A 15494-nucleotide genomic window follows, 5' to 3' on the forward strand; every position below is an offset into this window, starting at 1 on the left:
AGGTATCCAAATTTTGAATTCAAAATCCCGAAAAGATAAATGGCGAGAGAAACTGGCAGGTAAAACCCTTACTTCTTATCTGGTAAGGGGAGATAAATGTCATTCAGGAACATTTATCCCTCTTTTGGCTTTTTCTCCTTAATCTCAGTAAACCAGCCACTGCTCATGATCCTCAGAGTTGGCTCTACTCCCCGAGTGCTAATTTGGTTACGTTTAGGACAAAGTGTCTTCCGCTTTTAATATCTGAGCTTTGCCAGAACCTTCATACCTCTCTTGTCTGTGGGGACAGGGAGAGGGAAAAGGAAGGAGAGAATGACTGCTGAGAAAAAAACCTTTGAGGAATATATACATGAGGGGCTATCTCTGTAGACAAATTAAAATTTCAAAGTGTAAATCAGGAAATCATTTTAGACTGTGCTACAATTCCCCTTAACCAGATACTACAAATTAGCAGGATTTCACCTACAGTGGAAAAATATGAGCTGAGCACTCTGAAAATTATTGGGTTTTTTTGCCTTTTTTTTGTTTGTTTGTTATGAGAGCAGTTATATACTAGTTAGGTCACTAACTAGTGACCTAGTTTTGTTTGTTTTTGGTTACTGATTGGTTAGATCTAAGTTTGCATTTTAATCTATATCATCCTAAATAGGTAGTTTCTTAATAATGTAACAATTGGTACATCCACATGTTTACTTTTATGGAATAAAATTAGACAATTTTACATATTTTATTTTGCAATCTATAGTAGAGGTAAGTGAAATTTTCATCCCTGTATCTGCACAGGTTCACTTGCTTGGCGTTATATATAAGAAATTCAATTTTAAATAAGACTAGGAATCAAGAAAAAGGCAGAAAATGGTAAAACTTTCTTTTTTTATAGAGCCAAAATAGGGAAATTCTGCCTTTGAGGTCTAAGTTTAAAGTTTTCTCCACTGAATGCTGTCTTAGCATCCCAAACTGGCTGAATGAAGCAGTCTTGATGACACTGACCAGGTCTGTGCCCTCTTCCCTTTGGACTGGATTATGTATTCAAACAATATTAAAATTATGTTATGTTAATAAAAGACCATAGAAGATTAAAAAATTATGCATGAATTAAATTTATGTAGAGTTTTTAAAAAACCTGAATATAGACAATTTGGAATCCAACAGCAACTAAGACATTTCTATACTGTTCTTCCTAGGTGGTAATGTAAAGATTATACTTTGAATGTTTAAAAAAAAAAAAGGCATTTTAACAGACCACTACAGTTTTTACTCATAAATTATAATTCTACATTCAAACTGAAAAAGCAAATACCACTGTTTGAGACCTAAAAATTGATGAGCATGGATGCAGAGTTTAAAATTCCAGCTCTTCATGTGCAAAATGTCTGAATATCATAGCACATCATTCTAGGTTTCACACTTGCCATGCTTAGAATACAAGGTTGCAAACTGCCAGATGACAACCTCTCAGATAACCAATTAAACCACATGCAGTATCAAATGAACAAGTAGTGGTTTGTGTAAGGCAAATAGAAGGTCCCCTAATGGTTCTAACTGTTCACAGACTCTAAGACACACAGAAACCGAAACTGGAAGGCAATTTAGAGAATCTTATTAACACACTCTTTAAAAAGATCAAATTGAGGACCATTGCACCTGAACGACTTGCCAAAGTTCCAACAACAAACCCTTCCATGGGATCTAAGTGTTCTGACAAGCAACTCTTTTCACTGCAGAGGGCAACCTTGCAAGTTAGATTCCCCATGGTCTCTAAAAGCAAAACACCCCGGAGTACTGAAGAAATCACCTAGGTCCATATACACTATGGAGTATTATGCCTCCATCAGAAAGGATGAATATGCAACTTTTGTAGCAACATGGACAGGACTGGAAGAGATTATGCTGAGTGAAATAAGTCGAGCAGAGAGAGTCAATTATCATATGGTTTCACTTATTTGTGGAGCATAACAAATAGCATGAAGGACATGTGGAGTTAGAGAGAGAGGGGAGTTGGGGGAAATTGGAAGGGGAGGTGAACCATGAGAGACTATGGACTCTGAAAAACAATCTGAGGGTTTTGAAGTGGCGGGAGGTGGGAGGTTGGGGGAACCAGGTGGTGGGTATTAGAAAGGGCACAGATTGCATGGAGCACTGGGTGTGGTGCAAAAATAATGAATACTGTTACACTGAAAATAAATAAAAGAAAAAAAAAGAAATTACTTAGGTAACTAAAATTCCAAATGATTTACAATAATAAAGTAAAATCTCAAGTTTTGAGAGTAGCTTTTCAATCATAAACTAAAGATAAAATTTAGATGTAATACAGTGTAATATTAAATAAGGCATAGCATGGGAGAAAAGAATATGTATATTTCTTTTACATTTATATCTCTTATATTTATACTTATTTATATTTCTCTCATATTTATATTTTATATTTATAAATATTTCTCATAAATATATAAATATAAAATTTCTTATAAATATATAAAAATATATTGTTATATATTTTTACATGCATATATATGTACAGAGAAATACTATATTTCCAAAATAAGAATCTTTTTTTAAATTTTTTTAATTTAATTTTTTTTTAATTTTAAAGATTTTATTTATTTGACAGACAGAGATCACAAGTAGGCAGAGACAGGCAGAGAAGGTGGAGGAGGAGCAGGCTCCCTGCTGAGCAGAGAGCCTGATGAGGGCTTGATCCTGGGATCATGACCTGAGCCAAAGGCAGAGATGGTGCCCCATCTTTTTTTTTTTTTTTTTTTAAACCAGCTTTTTGTGCTTCCAAATGCTAAAAACAAACAAGCAAACAAACAAAACCCCATTTACTATTATAATCAAATACCATTCTGAATTTCTTACTTTCTGGATCTACTTTGGCTTATTTGCTCATTATCACCAGTCTTTTTTTTTTAGATTTTATTTATTTATTTGACGGAGGGAAAAAATAGGAAGAGCAGCAGGCAGAGGGAGAGGGAGAAACAGGTTCTCTGCTGAGCAGGGTGCCCTATGCTGGGTGATCCCAGGACTCTTGGATCATGACCTGAGCTGAGGGAAGATACTTAGCCAACTGAACCACCAAGGTGCCCCTTACCACCAGTCTTTTATAATCCCTGAACCCACCACAGATCCCCAGCAGGGCCTCCACAGTGGTAGAGACAATATTGAGCAATACGCCCTCTTATAACATCACTGTGATTTATAGAAAAATCCAGAAAACGCATCTGCCTTATAGACTATTGTCACTGACTATTTATAAGCATATATGATCTCTCCCATTGAACTACAGAAAATTAGTCATAAGGGAAATTTTAGGAATAGCTTACTCTAAGGGATGCTAAATATGTTTATCACAAGAACCTTTCATCCAAACAGAATGTTATATTACATATAAATATGAATAACATATAGACCACCATCTAAAAACCACTGGCCAAGCCTAACAGCCTCAGGGAGCCATATACTGCTTTCAATATTAGTCTGCTGCTTTTGGCCCAAGAGCCTTTAGCATCTCCTCTTCTTTAACACATACATCTCTGCCTCTGTATCATGTACTTGTACTCTTATAATAAAAGTAAACAAGGAAGCTTAAAACACACAGATTTCCCTCAATATGGTAGTCTATAATTATAGAAAATCTTTGTGCTTTTTATCAATCAGTTATAACAGATGCCTAATCTTTCCTTCTAGAAAAATAACCCATCCCCATATGTACTGGTAGATTCTTGATCAAAATTATAACTTCCATGCTGTGGACATCTTCACCAAAAGAGGTTTTATTTTATCTTTTTTTAATTATTCTTTTTTTTAAGATTTCATTTACTTATTTGACAGAGAGAGAGATAGTGAGAGAGGGATCACAAGGGGAAGTGGGAGGGAGAGAAGCAGGCTTCCCTCTGAGTGGGGAGAGTGATGAGGGGCTTGATCCCAGGACCCTGGGTTCAAGACTTGAGTCAAAGGCAGATGCTTAACAATTGAGCTACACAGGTGCCCCCAAAAGAGGTTTTATTAATGTATCAATCTTCTCAGTTATCATTCACAGGAGATGGCTGATATGATTCAATGGATTAGCCCCATATTTTCTAAACAGTGTTCTACAAAAAACTTCATGAAGAAGTGTTAATTCGGTCCCTCACCCACAAAGAAAAAGTGCCCAGGGAAACATAATTTTTTAAATATTGAATTCTTCACCCCTCCCAAGAAGATTTACAAAATCATTAGCATATTATCGGCCAGAAATTCCCACAGAGAAGAAACCTATTTTACATCTTTAACATAATTTCCAATATGATTTGAGCAGAAATATTTTGATTATGGGGCCCACATTTGCATTCTATAGAACAGTGTTTTCTTAAGAAACCATTATTTTAGCCCATACCATATGAAATGACATTCTCACAGCAAATTTTAGCGCCCAGGGCCAAAACAAAGATTCAGAAATATGAACTCATTCAACAGCACAATTAAATATGCCCTCATTCCAATGAATTATCTGTAGAATGTATAACAGCATAAAAAAGGAATATAGCACAGTCAATCCTGGTCTTCATATACTCAGTTGTTCCCAATCTTTTTTCTAGTATGTGTACTGTTCTGGAAAGGCAAAGCACAGAATTCACCAATAATAAGAAATCATACTTGGAGAACACTTATCTATGTCCACCCCTGCAATAACTCTAATACTACACAAATATTCTTAGTCTATCTATAAGTTTTGGAGTCACTGGTCTAGATGATATGAATGGCACTGTTTTCCATAATTGTAAGTGTGTGTGTGACAAGTTCACAGGAATCCTTGCATATAAAGCTTTTGTTCATTTTATGTGCAAAAAAAAAAAAAAAAAAAAACCCAAACAAGGGAATTTCTGTAATAAAATTTATCAAAGATACAGTTTTACTACAACGGTCATTCGCTACACAAATTCATTTAGCAAATATTTACTAAGCATATTCTACAGGACAGACCCTATACTCTGTAACCATTCTAGTCTACTTCCCACCTGATATTTGAACTTATCTCTTGGATAGATATTTAGCCTTAGCAGGACTAGAAAAATCAGTAATATAACAACAAATTACCCAAATTGTTGTTTCTTTTAAAACAAATTTTGGTTTGCATAGATACACACATGCACACATACACAGAGCACGTAGCAATGGGTGATCCAGAAAACTTGTTTCTTCTACTTATTAGTGTTATCAATTGGCAAGTCTTATTCAAAAAGCTCAGTTTAAAAAGAACAATGATGTGATGCTAAGTAACATGTTTTATACATATGTATAAACACAATCAGTAGTATATAGCTTTAAATCAGTAGTTTCTGTTGTCCTTTAAAGTCAATTCAAAATAAAACAAATGTATTTCATGTCCTGAATCATAGCATGTGGATTTAGCAAATATTTAATATAAAAGGAATTATTGCATTATAGAACTGGGATAAAAGGGACGCCTGGGTGGCTTAGTTGGTTAAGCAGCTGCCTTCGGCTCAGGTCATGATCCCAGCGACCTGGGATCGAGTCCCACATCGGGCTCCTTGCTCTGCAGGGAGCCTGCTTCTCCCTCTGACTCTGCCTTCCACTCTGTCTGCCTGTGCTCGCTCTCACTCTCTCTTACAAATAAATAAATAAAATCTTTAAAAAAAAATAGCTTTACTTTTAAAAAAAAAAAAAAAAAAGAACTGGGATAAAATACAATGATGCTGTAATTAGTAGAATCTATATCCTCTTTCAGATTGATTGACTGGAGAAGCACAAATTAGGGCATTTAAAGAGCTGTGACATTCTCACGTCTTAGTTTTATTCCCATTCATTTGAAATGTCAGTTCCATGCATGTTAAAGTTTTTTGTTCACTGTATTAATGCCTCTGTGTGATGCTTAAGTTTGATGGAAAATGAAAAGAGGGGCACGTGAGTTAATGCTTACAAATGACTTCTATTACTTGACGTGGTCTCCTGGTAAGAAGGAATAAAGGAATTTTACATCCCCAGTCAGAGAGATCAGAGGCTTGACTCTCTGTTGAACTGGTGGTACTGAGCAGATTGCCAAGAGATGAGACCTATCTTAGTCTTAGTGTTCCATATTTTGCAGCTAAAGAATCTTCATAATGCCTGGCATAAATGGTCCAGAAGTAAACTGTGCAGGAAAGCAAGCAAACAAATAAAAACCACCGCAGTCTCACTATACCACTGAGTGGCCACTGGGAAGGGAAGGCAAAGCCTTATGAATGATGAATCTGTATACAATAATCAAAACTTGTATCATATAGGAAAACTCAATGCATATATACTCGACAAGTAGACACAAAACGGAGTGTAAGAAGGCAGCAATGATTGGTGTTAGAATATCCGCACCAAACCTTACACAGACATTGCTACAATACTCTCCATTCTGCTTTGAAATCAGCATAAAAGCTCTCCAGTGAAAGGGGTAGCAGCTACAAAGTATCAGCTGAAGGTATTATATTCTGTACAATCCTACAAAATCTGGCTGAATTAAGTCCCCTATGGTAAAATCTCAGTACATCACATTGAGCCAGTAAAAGCTTCTTCTTGGTCATGAGCCCAAATTCTGGGTTATAAAAATATTTCATTGGAAAGCTACATAATCTATTTATTTAGGCACTTATGTATTCATTCATTCATTCATTCATTCATTCTTCATTCATACACTTTCTTTCAACAATTTGTCTAATAGGTGCCTATCGAGTGCAAGGACTGTCAATAGACATCGTTCTGTCTCATGGAGCTTATAATCTAATGGGAAAAGGAACGGAGGAGAAAGATTTTTAAGTAAATAAATACACCATAATCATATGTAATAGTTCAGTAAGTGTTATAAGCAAAGAATAAACTTTCTTGGAAAAGTAGAATGGGAGGATCTAATTTAGACAACAGTGAAGGTGGCAGAAGATAAAATCCTGTGTGCTCCTAACAGAGCACTTTTTGTTGCCCTGTAGTCTGAGTGAGAAACACGAAAGGAGCACGGCCAAGTTAGTGCTATTCCCAAGTCCTACAGCTATTTTCTCTTCTGAGAAATGGAGATGAGATTAACACCTGTGTTGCCATCAGGTTAGAAGACCAATGACAAAATACTTGAAGTAGTTCATAAATTGCAAAATGGCATAAAACTGTAAGCTATCATTTCCCTAAGTTGCACCTCAACATGAAAATGTAATACAAAATCATTTAAAGGATTCTGAATGATTGGTAGGCTTCTTATGCAATGACAGTATACATGATACAATACAGAACCCATATGAGAAAGAAAGATCCTATACCAACAGAAGAGTCACAACAGCAGTTTCAAAGATTGAATCCATATTGCTTTACTTGCAAAAACCGGAAATTCTTTTATATGTAAATAAGTATATTTGCACCATCACTTCAAACCAAGTATTTCTAAGTGCAACACACCGGACAATCCTAAGCCAGGCACAGGCAAGAGGTGGTTCACAAGAGGACGATGTGTGTAAAATCCATCTTTTAAGAAATGTAGCAACATAAGTTTTACAACCTCCCTGAGGGAAAAGGCAGAAAGTATTCTCTTTGCACACTCTATACCATTCTTTCCAATATTTAACACAAACTCCCCTTCGTAAAAAGCATATTATATAAGGTATTATTTTCATCCATCTCTGAAGTTCATTATATGCTTTCTTATCAGTACCTCAGCATTGACGTATGATCATCACTTATGCATGAAACATACCGCCAGTGAAAAGTAATGTCCCCAATAAATAGCCTTACCTCCAAAATGCAGCAACTTGGAACCAAATGCCAACACAGTCTGTGGACCTTACCCCTGGAGTGCCTTCCATGTAAGCAGTTTTCCAATCCCAACTGGGTCAGAGAAACACTTTTTTTTTCTTTCTGCTGAATCATCCCCCAGCTTACTTTGTAATAAGAGCATTGAGCACATTTTCAACCTTAAAAATGCTAATAACAATTAATATGCAAACTCTAAATATGGCCCAAGCCTCTAGAAAAAAATCAGTAAAGGATCACTGTCTACCAAGTGTCTATGTAGTTGTGATTGTCTACCACGATTTTCTCTGTAGAAAAAGTGTGATATCACTTTGGAATCCATTCTGTAGGCATGCTAGGGGCATCTGGAAAGCCTGCAACTGATTTACTGAATGTTAAGTGATTTGCCTAAGGCTAGATGTTCCCATTGACTTGGAAATAGAACGGAAAACTCCAACCCCATTAGGCTCTTCTCAGCACATTACCTGGACTCCTGGGATTTAGCTCTTACTCCACCTGAGGTTCTAGCATGTGCTGGACACTACACTTTGGTTCAGCATTCTCTATTGACAAAGAAACCTCTAGATTCTGAAAGGTGGGGAGGGAGGATTGATTGACATAAATTTGGTCAAAAATGCCAGAAAGCTGAATTCTCCAGACCACAGATCCCAGCTCACTCTAACCAAGATGACCTCCTTTTTCCTACTTGTCCTGAAGAGAGGAAAGACAAAGTGATAGTACAAATGTCTGTCTGTGTGTGTGTGTGTATGTGTGTGTGTACCTGGTTTTGTACATGAGTGAGACTGTATCGATTTTACAGTGATGCAGCTCCAAAGCTGCTTCTTGGGATGTGCAACACTGTGTTACGTAAAATAGTTATTTTACATCTAGGCTTTTTTTTTTTTTTTTTAAGATTTTATTTATTTATTTATTTGACAGAGAGAGGCACAGAGAAAGAGGGAACACAAGCAGGGGGAGTGGGAGAGGAAGAAGCAGGCTTCCCTCCCAGTAGGGAGCCTGGGCTGGATCTCAGGACGCTGGCATCATGACCTGAGCCAAAGGCAGAGGCCTTAACCCACTGAGCCACCCAGGTGCCCCAAAAAGTGGATTTTATAAGAAAATGCAACAGATGAGAAAAGAATACAGTAGAACTACAAAAATGGATGAAAACGTATCTCTTAACAACTAAGGATACACATTATATATTATCTAAAAGGAACTCAGAAACAACAAAAAAAGAGAATTTATGATTTACATGGATATCAGAAAAAAAATCCTTTAGTTTCACTTATGTTAGGAATAATTTTGATGGACTAATTAAGTAAAAAATAATAACAAAGTACAAGATAAATCATAGAAATTACTATTAAGACTACTAGAGTTTAAACCTAGTTTTCTATCCTCGATACTTTAAAGTTAATTAAGTAAAAATTAAGTATGTATAGTTTCTTCTCTGAATTAATAAATCAAGAAATGGCTTATTCTAGTCAAATTTAAGAAAAAACCCGAGTACTTTAAAATATTGTTTTCATTTTTAAATTTATTTTTAAGAATTATAGAACTACTTCATTCTCTGAGTAAAAATAGTTTTGAAAATAAAAATTTTTAATTGTTTTATATCTTTAATATTTATTTGTTTCCTACACTATCAATAATTTTCCCCCATTTATTCATCTCCCCATCTAAATATGCAACACATGCTTTTATACACTAGGACCAATACTTAAGCATCAGAATTATTAAAAGTGTATATAAAAATGTTCAGTCAACAGTGTTCTTTCACACATACAATGTCACTTAAAGAAATATGTAAACTAAATCTAAATTATCTTAAAAAACATATGAAATTTTAAAACAAAAGCTAAGAGAAACAATGGAAGTTATGTAAGACAAAATGGTTTTCCTTGGACTTTGTCAAGTCAGCTAATTTTTTAAAAGGTGCATGAAAAGAAGAATTGGGAGATTAAGAAAAATGGAGGGGCACCTGGGTGGCTCAATGGGTTAAGCCTCTGCCTTTGGCTTTCAGGTCATGATCTCAGGGTCATGGGATTGAGCCTTGCATTGGCCTCTCTGCTCAGCAGGGAGCCTGCTTCCCCCTCTTTCTCTGCCTGTCTCTCTGCCTACTAGTGATCTCTCTGTCAACTAAATAAATAAATAAATCTTTAAAAAAAAGAAACTTTCCATGACACAAGTTATAGTTAAATACTGAAATACTCAAATTCATTCTTAGGCTGTCTCTACAAAATAGCAAAAAGCATGATGATGTACACATGTATATATACAAATTTATTTATTTTCTTGAGGACAGAGGTGTTATTTGGAGGTACCATCTGTAGGTACTCTCAATAGATAAAGATTGTGCTTTACGACTGTAAAGAGAAAAGTACCAATACTGCTATTATGCGTGTATGTTATTCTTTACAAACACCCCCAAAAGTTCATGAACATGCACATATCTGTTCCACCTTGAGGTACACATGCTTTACATATTCTTATTTGAAACTCAGGTAAGTTTTTATTTTACTAAATAAATGTTTTCAAAAATATATCTATATATCTAATAAAATATATATTTATATAATAATTTAATAAGTTATATAATAGAATATGTATTATATAATAATTATATAATTAATATATATGTGTATATATACCCTTAATTTTCTTATAAATTTTGCTTCTGCTGTAACAGCCTCATGCTTCTACCTAAATTTACATTTTAGCTAAAAGATTCATCTGAAACCGCATCTCAAATCATGTCAATCACATGCTTAAAACATTTACAGGGCTCTTTATTTCTCCACAATTAGCATCTGGAATTGGCATGGCAGAGAAGAACCTAAGTGAACAGGGGTTTGTACTTTTCCAATTTCACCTTTTTGACTCTCCCCTTCATAACCTCCTATCCTGCTTATCTATTCATCCAAACTTTTGCCAATTTCTTCCCTAACCCACAACACTCTCCTCCATCTACGCCACTTACCCATGAAACCTTCCATGTCAGAAATAATCTTTCTCCCTCCTCCCCAATCTTACCCCCACTTTCCACTCTCTGTTCTGTGTGCTCCTTTCTTCTGTTCCTCTAAGGGGACTGACTACATCATACTTTTTGTTAAAACCATTTGCTACAACCTTTAACAGCTATAATATTCTCAAAGTAAGACCATTATTTATCCAGCTTCATTACTTCACACATATTAGTTTTGTGTGACCAGTAAAGTGATTAAAGAAATTCATAAGTGGAATTTGTTATTTTTAAGGAACATGATTGAAGGATGGTTCTAATCTTATGCTTGTACTTCTGTTCTTTCCTTATGAAATATGACCTCCAAAATGATGCTTGACCACTGCTATTCAAAGTTTCTTTAATAATAGGTCAAGGGGCGCCTGGGTAGTGTAGTCGGTTAGGCATGGCCCTCTTGGTTTCAGCTCAACTTGTGATCTCAGGGTCCTGATCTAACACCACACTGGCTCAGTGCTCAGCTGCAGAGTCTTCTTGGGATTCTCTCTCCCTTCTCTTTCTACCCCTCTCCCCATGTGTGTGCAAGTACATGTCTACTCTCTCAAATAAATAAATAAATCTTTAAAAATAATAGGTCAAATATCATAACTCTCATTGTGAGCAAATATGTGAAGAGAAATCATGTTTTTCTAGCATAAGATTTTACTCAGTCCACTTGTTGAAGATATTTCAAATATGAAATATGTCTAATTCTTATCAAGTTTCCATTCTTATCAATTCTCAGTTTTTGTTTACAATGAATATATGTTTAGAGAACTACAAAAATTAGCATTATGAGAATGCAAAAAAATGCATACAAGTATACTATGCCTAAGTTATGCATAATTATTGGCTTTGGGATATAAACTATTCTAAAGATTATTTAGTATAATGGCTTGTATCTTAAATTTGCCTTTCTATTATTGGGTCCAGAGAAAATTGGGACATTTCAATTCATGGTGCATGAATTAGGCAACTACTGATGTAGTTTTCAAAGGTACCAAGTATCAGTATGATGACAACTGGATAACTAAACTTAAAAATTAACTCAAAGAGGCGCAATTGGGTTGCTCAAGCGTTAAGTGTCTTCCTTTGGCTCAGGCCATGATCCCAGCGTCCTAGGATCCAGCCCCACATCATACTCCCTGCTCAGCGGGAAGCCTGCTTCTCCTTCTCCCTATCCCCCTGCTTGTGTTCCCTCTCTCACTATGCCTCCCTCTGTCAAATAAATAAATAAACATCTTTAAAAAAATTAACTCAAATAAAATGTGCAGTAGTGTACAAGAACGCATTCTCCTTATTCATCTGGTTGTTTTAGTACTGTATAAAGTTCTTAAAGAGCCACATCAAAAAAAAAAAAAAAAAAAAAAGAGCCACATCAACATACCTTCTCTTTCATTTGACATCCAATATACAGATTTTTGATATAATAATCCACTAAATAGTCAATTATCTTCCATAAAGATTGTCTCTAGAGAATGTGAAATTCTCAACTGAGAAAAATCACAGATTATGTCAACTTAGTTCACTTAAGATCAAAAAGCATACCTTTTGGGAAGGATCATTTTTACAAGATTATAAAAACATACGTAAGGTTAATTTTGAATGTTATGTATTAAGTGCTATTCCTTCTGTGTTTCTTACTAACACTTATGATTGTAATGCCTTGTACAAAAAATGTCCTAAGTGATATACATTGAAAGAAAAGGACATGATTTTAAAACACATATTATAATTTTAAAACTTTAGATTAAGAGTGAAAATTTGATGAAATTAATTTTATGTGGTCAGAGATTTCTTCCTACAAAATCCACAGTAGTATGTATTTTAAATATATCTTGCTAAGCGGTCTATTCAAAACAACAGTTTTAATTTTTATAAATGTCCATATTTCTATTTATGATGATGCATCTCAAAATGTTGTCCACAAAATCCTTACTTCAAAAAGTAAGTAAGCACCAGTTTTAAATGCAGAGACCCCAAGATTCCTCTTCACGGTTGGATCAGAATCTCTTGCGAGGAACCTGGGAGTATGCATTTAAAACAAGTTTGCTCAGGTGACTCTGACATATACCAGACTTGAGAAACCTACTGGGTCTATCTGAAACCATGCCTCAATATATCCTCAATGTTATGTTGGAAAGAAAAGTCACCAAATGGTTTCTCCCAAAAAAATACTGTTTGCAAATGTTCATTCTTACAATTTCTAAAGTGCCACTCAACAGAAAATTAAGTCTGTTTCCAAATCCCAGGATATTTCAGCTCAATTAACAAATGAAAGGGGTCATTCTCCCCCCCCCCCATTCCCTGTTGGCTTAAAGTGCTGAGCAAAAAACAAATAAACAAACAAAACACACACACACACACACACACACACACACACACGGTACCCACTTCGCACCTCGGGACACGGACCGCTTTCCACAGGTTACGATATTGAACCCTGACATATGAACATATCTAAGTAATACTGGACTCACTAGCCTTTAACTCTCCTGGCAGAGCTGCCCGCCTGCTGCCCAGCTCCCCCAGTTCTCGAGAGCCACCCGGTCTCCGTCAGCACCTCCGACAGCGACTTGGCGGAGCGGGGTTCGGGGATTCACAGCCAAAGAGCTTGCCCTTAGAAAAGCCAGAGACCAAGGAAACTGACCTGAGACACCCTAGAATACACAGACCACTGTCCCTGGTTCTCTCCAGTTGCCAACATCTCTTTCCAAAATACAACAAAGGAAACCGTAAGTACCTCTTACCTAGAATATGAGCCACCCCCACAACTCGCCTCTCTTCCCCAGCTCCCCAGCGCCTGTTGCTAAGGAGGCGAGATTGCACTTGGGAAGACTCAGGACCAGGTGACAGACCCCTGGAGGAGCTAGGAGCACGAGGGCTGCGGTGAAAGCCCAGTGCTAGGCCAGCCCAGGACCCCTTCCTTCCGCAGGAAGGGTGCGCCCTCCTCATGGCACCGACGCCAACGACGCCCCCCGCGCACACCGGGCGGGTGGAGGAAGCCGCACGAGCTGGGGGCTGGCTCCCGGAGAGCCGCTCCCTCTGCGGGCGGCCCCGTCAAAGAAGGCCTCTGACCCAGTACTGTGGGCCCAGATAGTGGGGCAGGGGCTCAGGGACAGCCCTGGGGAGGGAGGGCACTCACCATGTTGACTTCGGAAACCATGTCTATGCTGGCGATGTCGATGTTCATCCCCACGCAAACCGGGGGACCTGCAGAAAGAGCACGACACACTGATCAGCGAAGCTCGGGCACGGGGTGAGGGTGGCTCTGAGGATGGGGGTGCCTACCCGAGTAGTGGGAGCAAGCGAAATGCCCTCCACCCCCTCTACTTCGCCGCAGCTCGGCTTAAGCGCCCTCCGCCTCCCTCCTCCACCCAGGCCGCCAGCGCTGTGGGTCGCGGTTCCCGCAGCGGCCGCGCACACCCCACTTACCCCCGAAGTCGGGTCTTAGGCGAATGTCGTAGCCTTTCAACAGCTTGTCCACCGTTTCCTTCACAAAGGACATGTTCCCGGGATCGTTCACGCTGGGGGAGGGGGCAAGGGGCAGAGATAGCAGGGTCAGGCGGCGGCTCACCCGCCAGCGCCCGGCGCGCACACCCGCGCGCCCTGCTCGCCGCCCGGCCCGCTTCCCGTCAACCCACCCGCGACCCTACCTCTGGGCGCAGCACACCACCGCCACCAGCACTGGGGCCGAGAAAATGCCGAAAAGCCTTCCTCCCGCAAAGCCCCACATCCCTCCGCCGCGCCCCGGCACGGGGGAGGGGGCGCCCCGCCGCCGTCGCGACCCGCAGCCGGGGCTGCTTCTGCTGCTGCCGCCGCCGCCGCCGCCGCCGCCGCGCTGGCCCCGAGCGGAGGAGGGCGGAGGGGGAGGGGGAGGAGAGGAGGGGGAGGAGCGGGCCTGGGGAGAGGAGGAGCAGCGGACTTGGGAGCGGAGGGAGGGGGAGGAGGCAAGGCAAGCCGGAGGCGGAGCCCGCTGAGCCTCTCGCCCTGGCCTCCCCCGCACTCTCCCGGGCGGGTAGCCCCGGCCCTCGGCGCTCCCTCCCGACACCGCGGCAGCGGAGCGGGACTTGGAGCCGCGCCGGGGACAGCAGGCTGAAGCCGCGGCTGCGCGGCGCGGAGCAGGGCCGGGGTCGACAGTGAAACCAGCTCCGCTGCGCTCCCAGCTCCGCCGCGCTCCCAGCGACCGGGAGTAGGAGGGGACCCACGGCGACACGGGCAGAGGCGGTGAGGGAAACGCTATCCGCTTCCCCCGCCCCTTTCCTGGGTCCGACCCCTCTACGACCCCCGCCCACCTGCGACAAGGGCCGAAAGCCAGTGGGTGAAGTACAGCCTGCGCCCACCGGATTGCGCGCTACAGCATCTAGAAAGAGACTGCGGGTCGGGGGGGAAAACCCCACCTCACCTGCGGGGCTCAGAACCTCGAGTCCCCAGGGTCCAGGAGAGCCAGATGGGCAGCAGGAGAGCTGGGAGCCTGGAGCACATGGCGTTGCTCCTCCGACCTATTCTGGGTGGGATCCGCTCTCCCCCACAGCCACTGAGCATTCAAACAGCGACGCGGGGATCCCCGCCCCTGCCCCCACCCACGGGCTTTCCCGCCTGACCCATCATCCAGCCCCTCGCATGGCGGCTCTATTAATTATTTATGCACTGTAAGACCGTTTTCAAAAAATCGGTTCATTAAAGTATTCCTCTCACTCTCACCCTCCAACATTTCATATGAGCACTGGGCCCTCCCTCCTCACGTAAATAC

At 39.9% G+C, this 15494-nt stretch overlaps 1 protein-coding gene across 1 annotated transcript in view; it reads right to left on the reverse strand.

Moving 5' to 3' along the window:
- GABRB3 (gamma-aminobutyric acid type A receptor subunit beta3) overlaps positions 1–14588 on the reverse strand; it is a 221194-nt gene extending 206606 nt beyond the window's left edge. The window contains exons 1-3 of the mRNA XM_059180239.1: positions 14398–14588; positions 14177–14268; positions 13887–13954 (exon numbers count right to left, since the gene is read on the reverse strand). Coding sequence (XP_059036222.1) covers positions 13887–13954; positions 14177–14268; positions 14398–14477 — 240 coding nt within the window. The 5' untranslated portion in view covers positions 14478–14588. The remainder of the gene's footprint in view (positions 1–13886; positions 13955–14176; positions 14269–14397) is intronic.
- Positions 14589–15494: the final 906 nt, after the last annotated feature.

This window comes from Mustela lutreola, chromosome 7 (genome assembly GCF_030435805.1).
Source record: "Mustela lutreola isolate mMusLut2 chromosome 7, mMusLut2.pri, whole genome shotgun sequence".
Lineage (NCBI taxonomy): Eukaryota > Metazoa > Chordata > Mammalia > Carnivora > Mustelidae > Mustela > Mustela lutreola.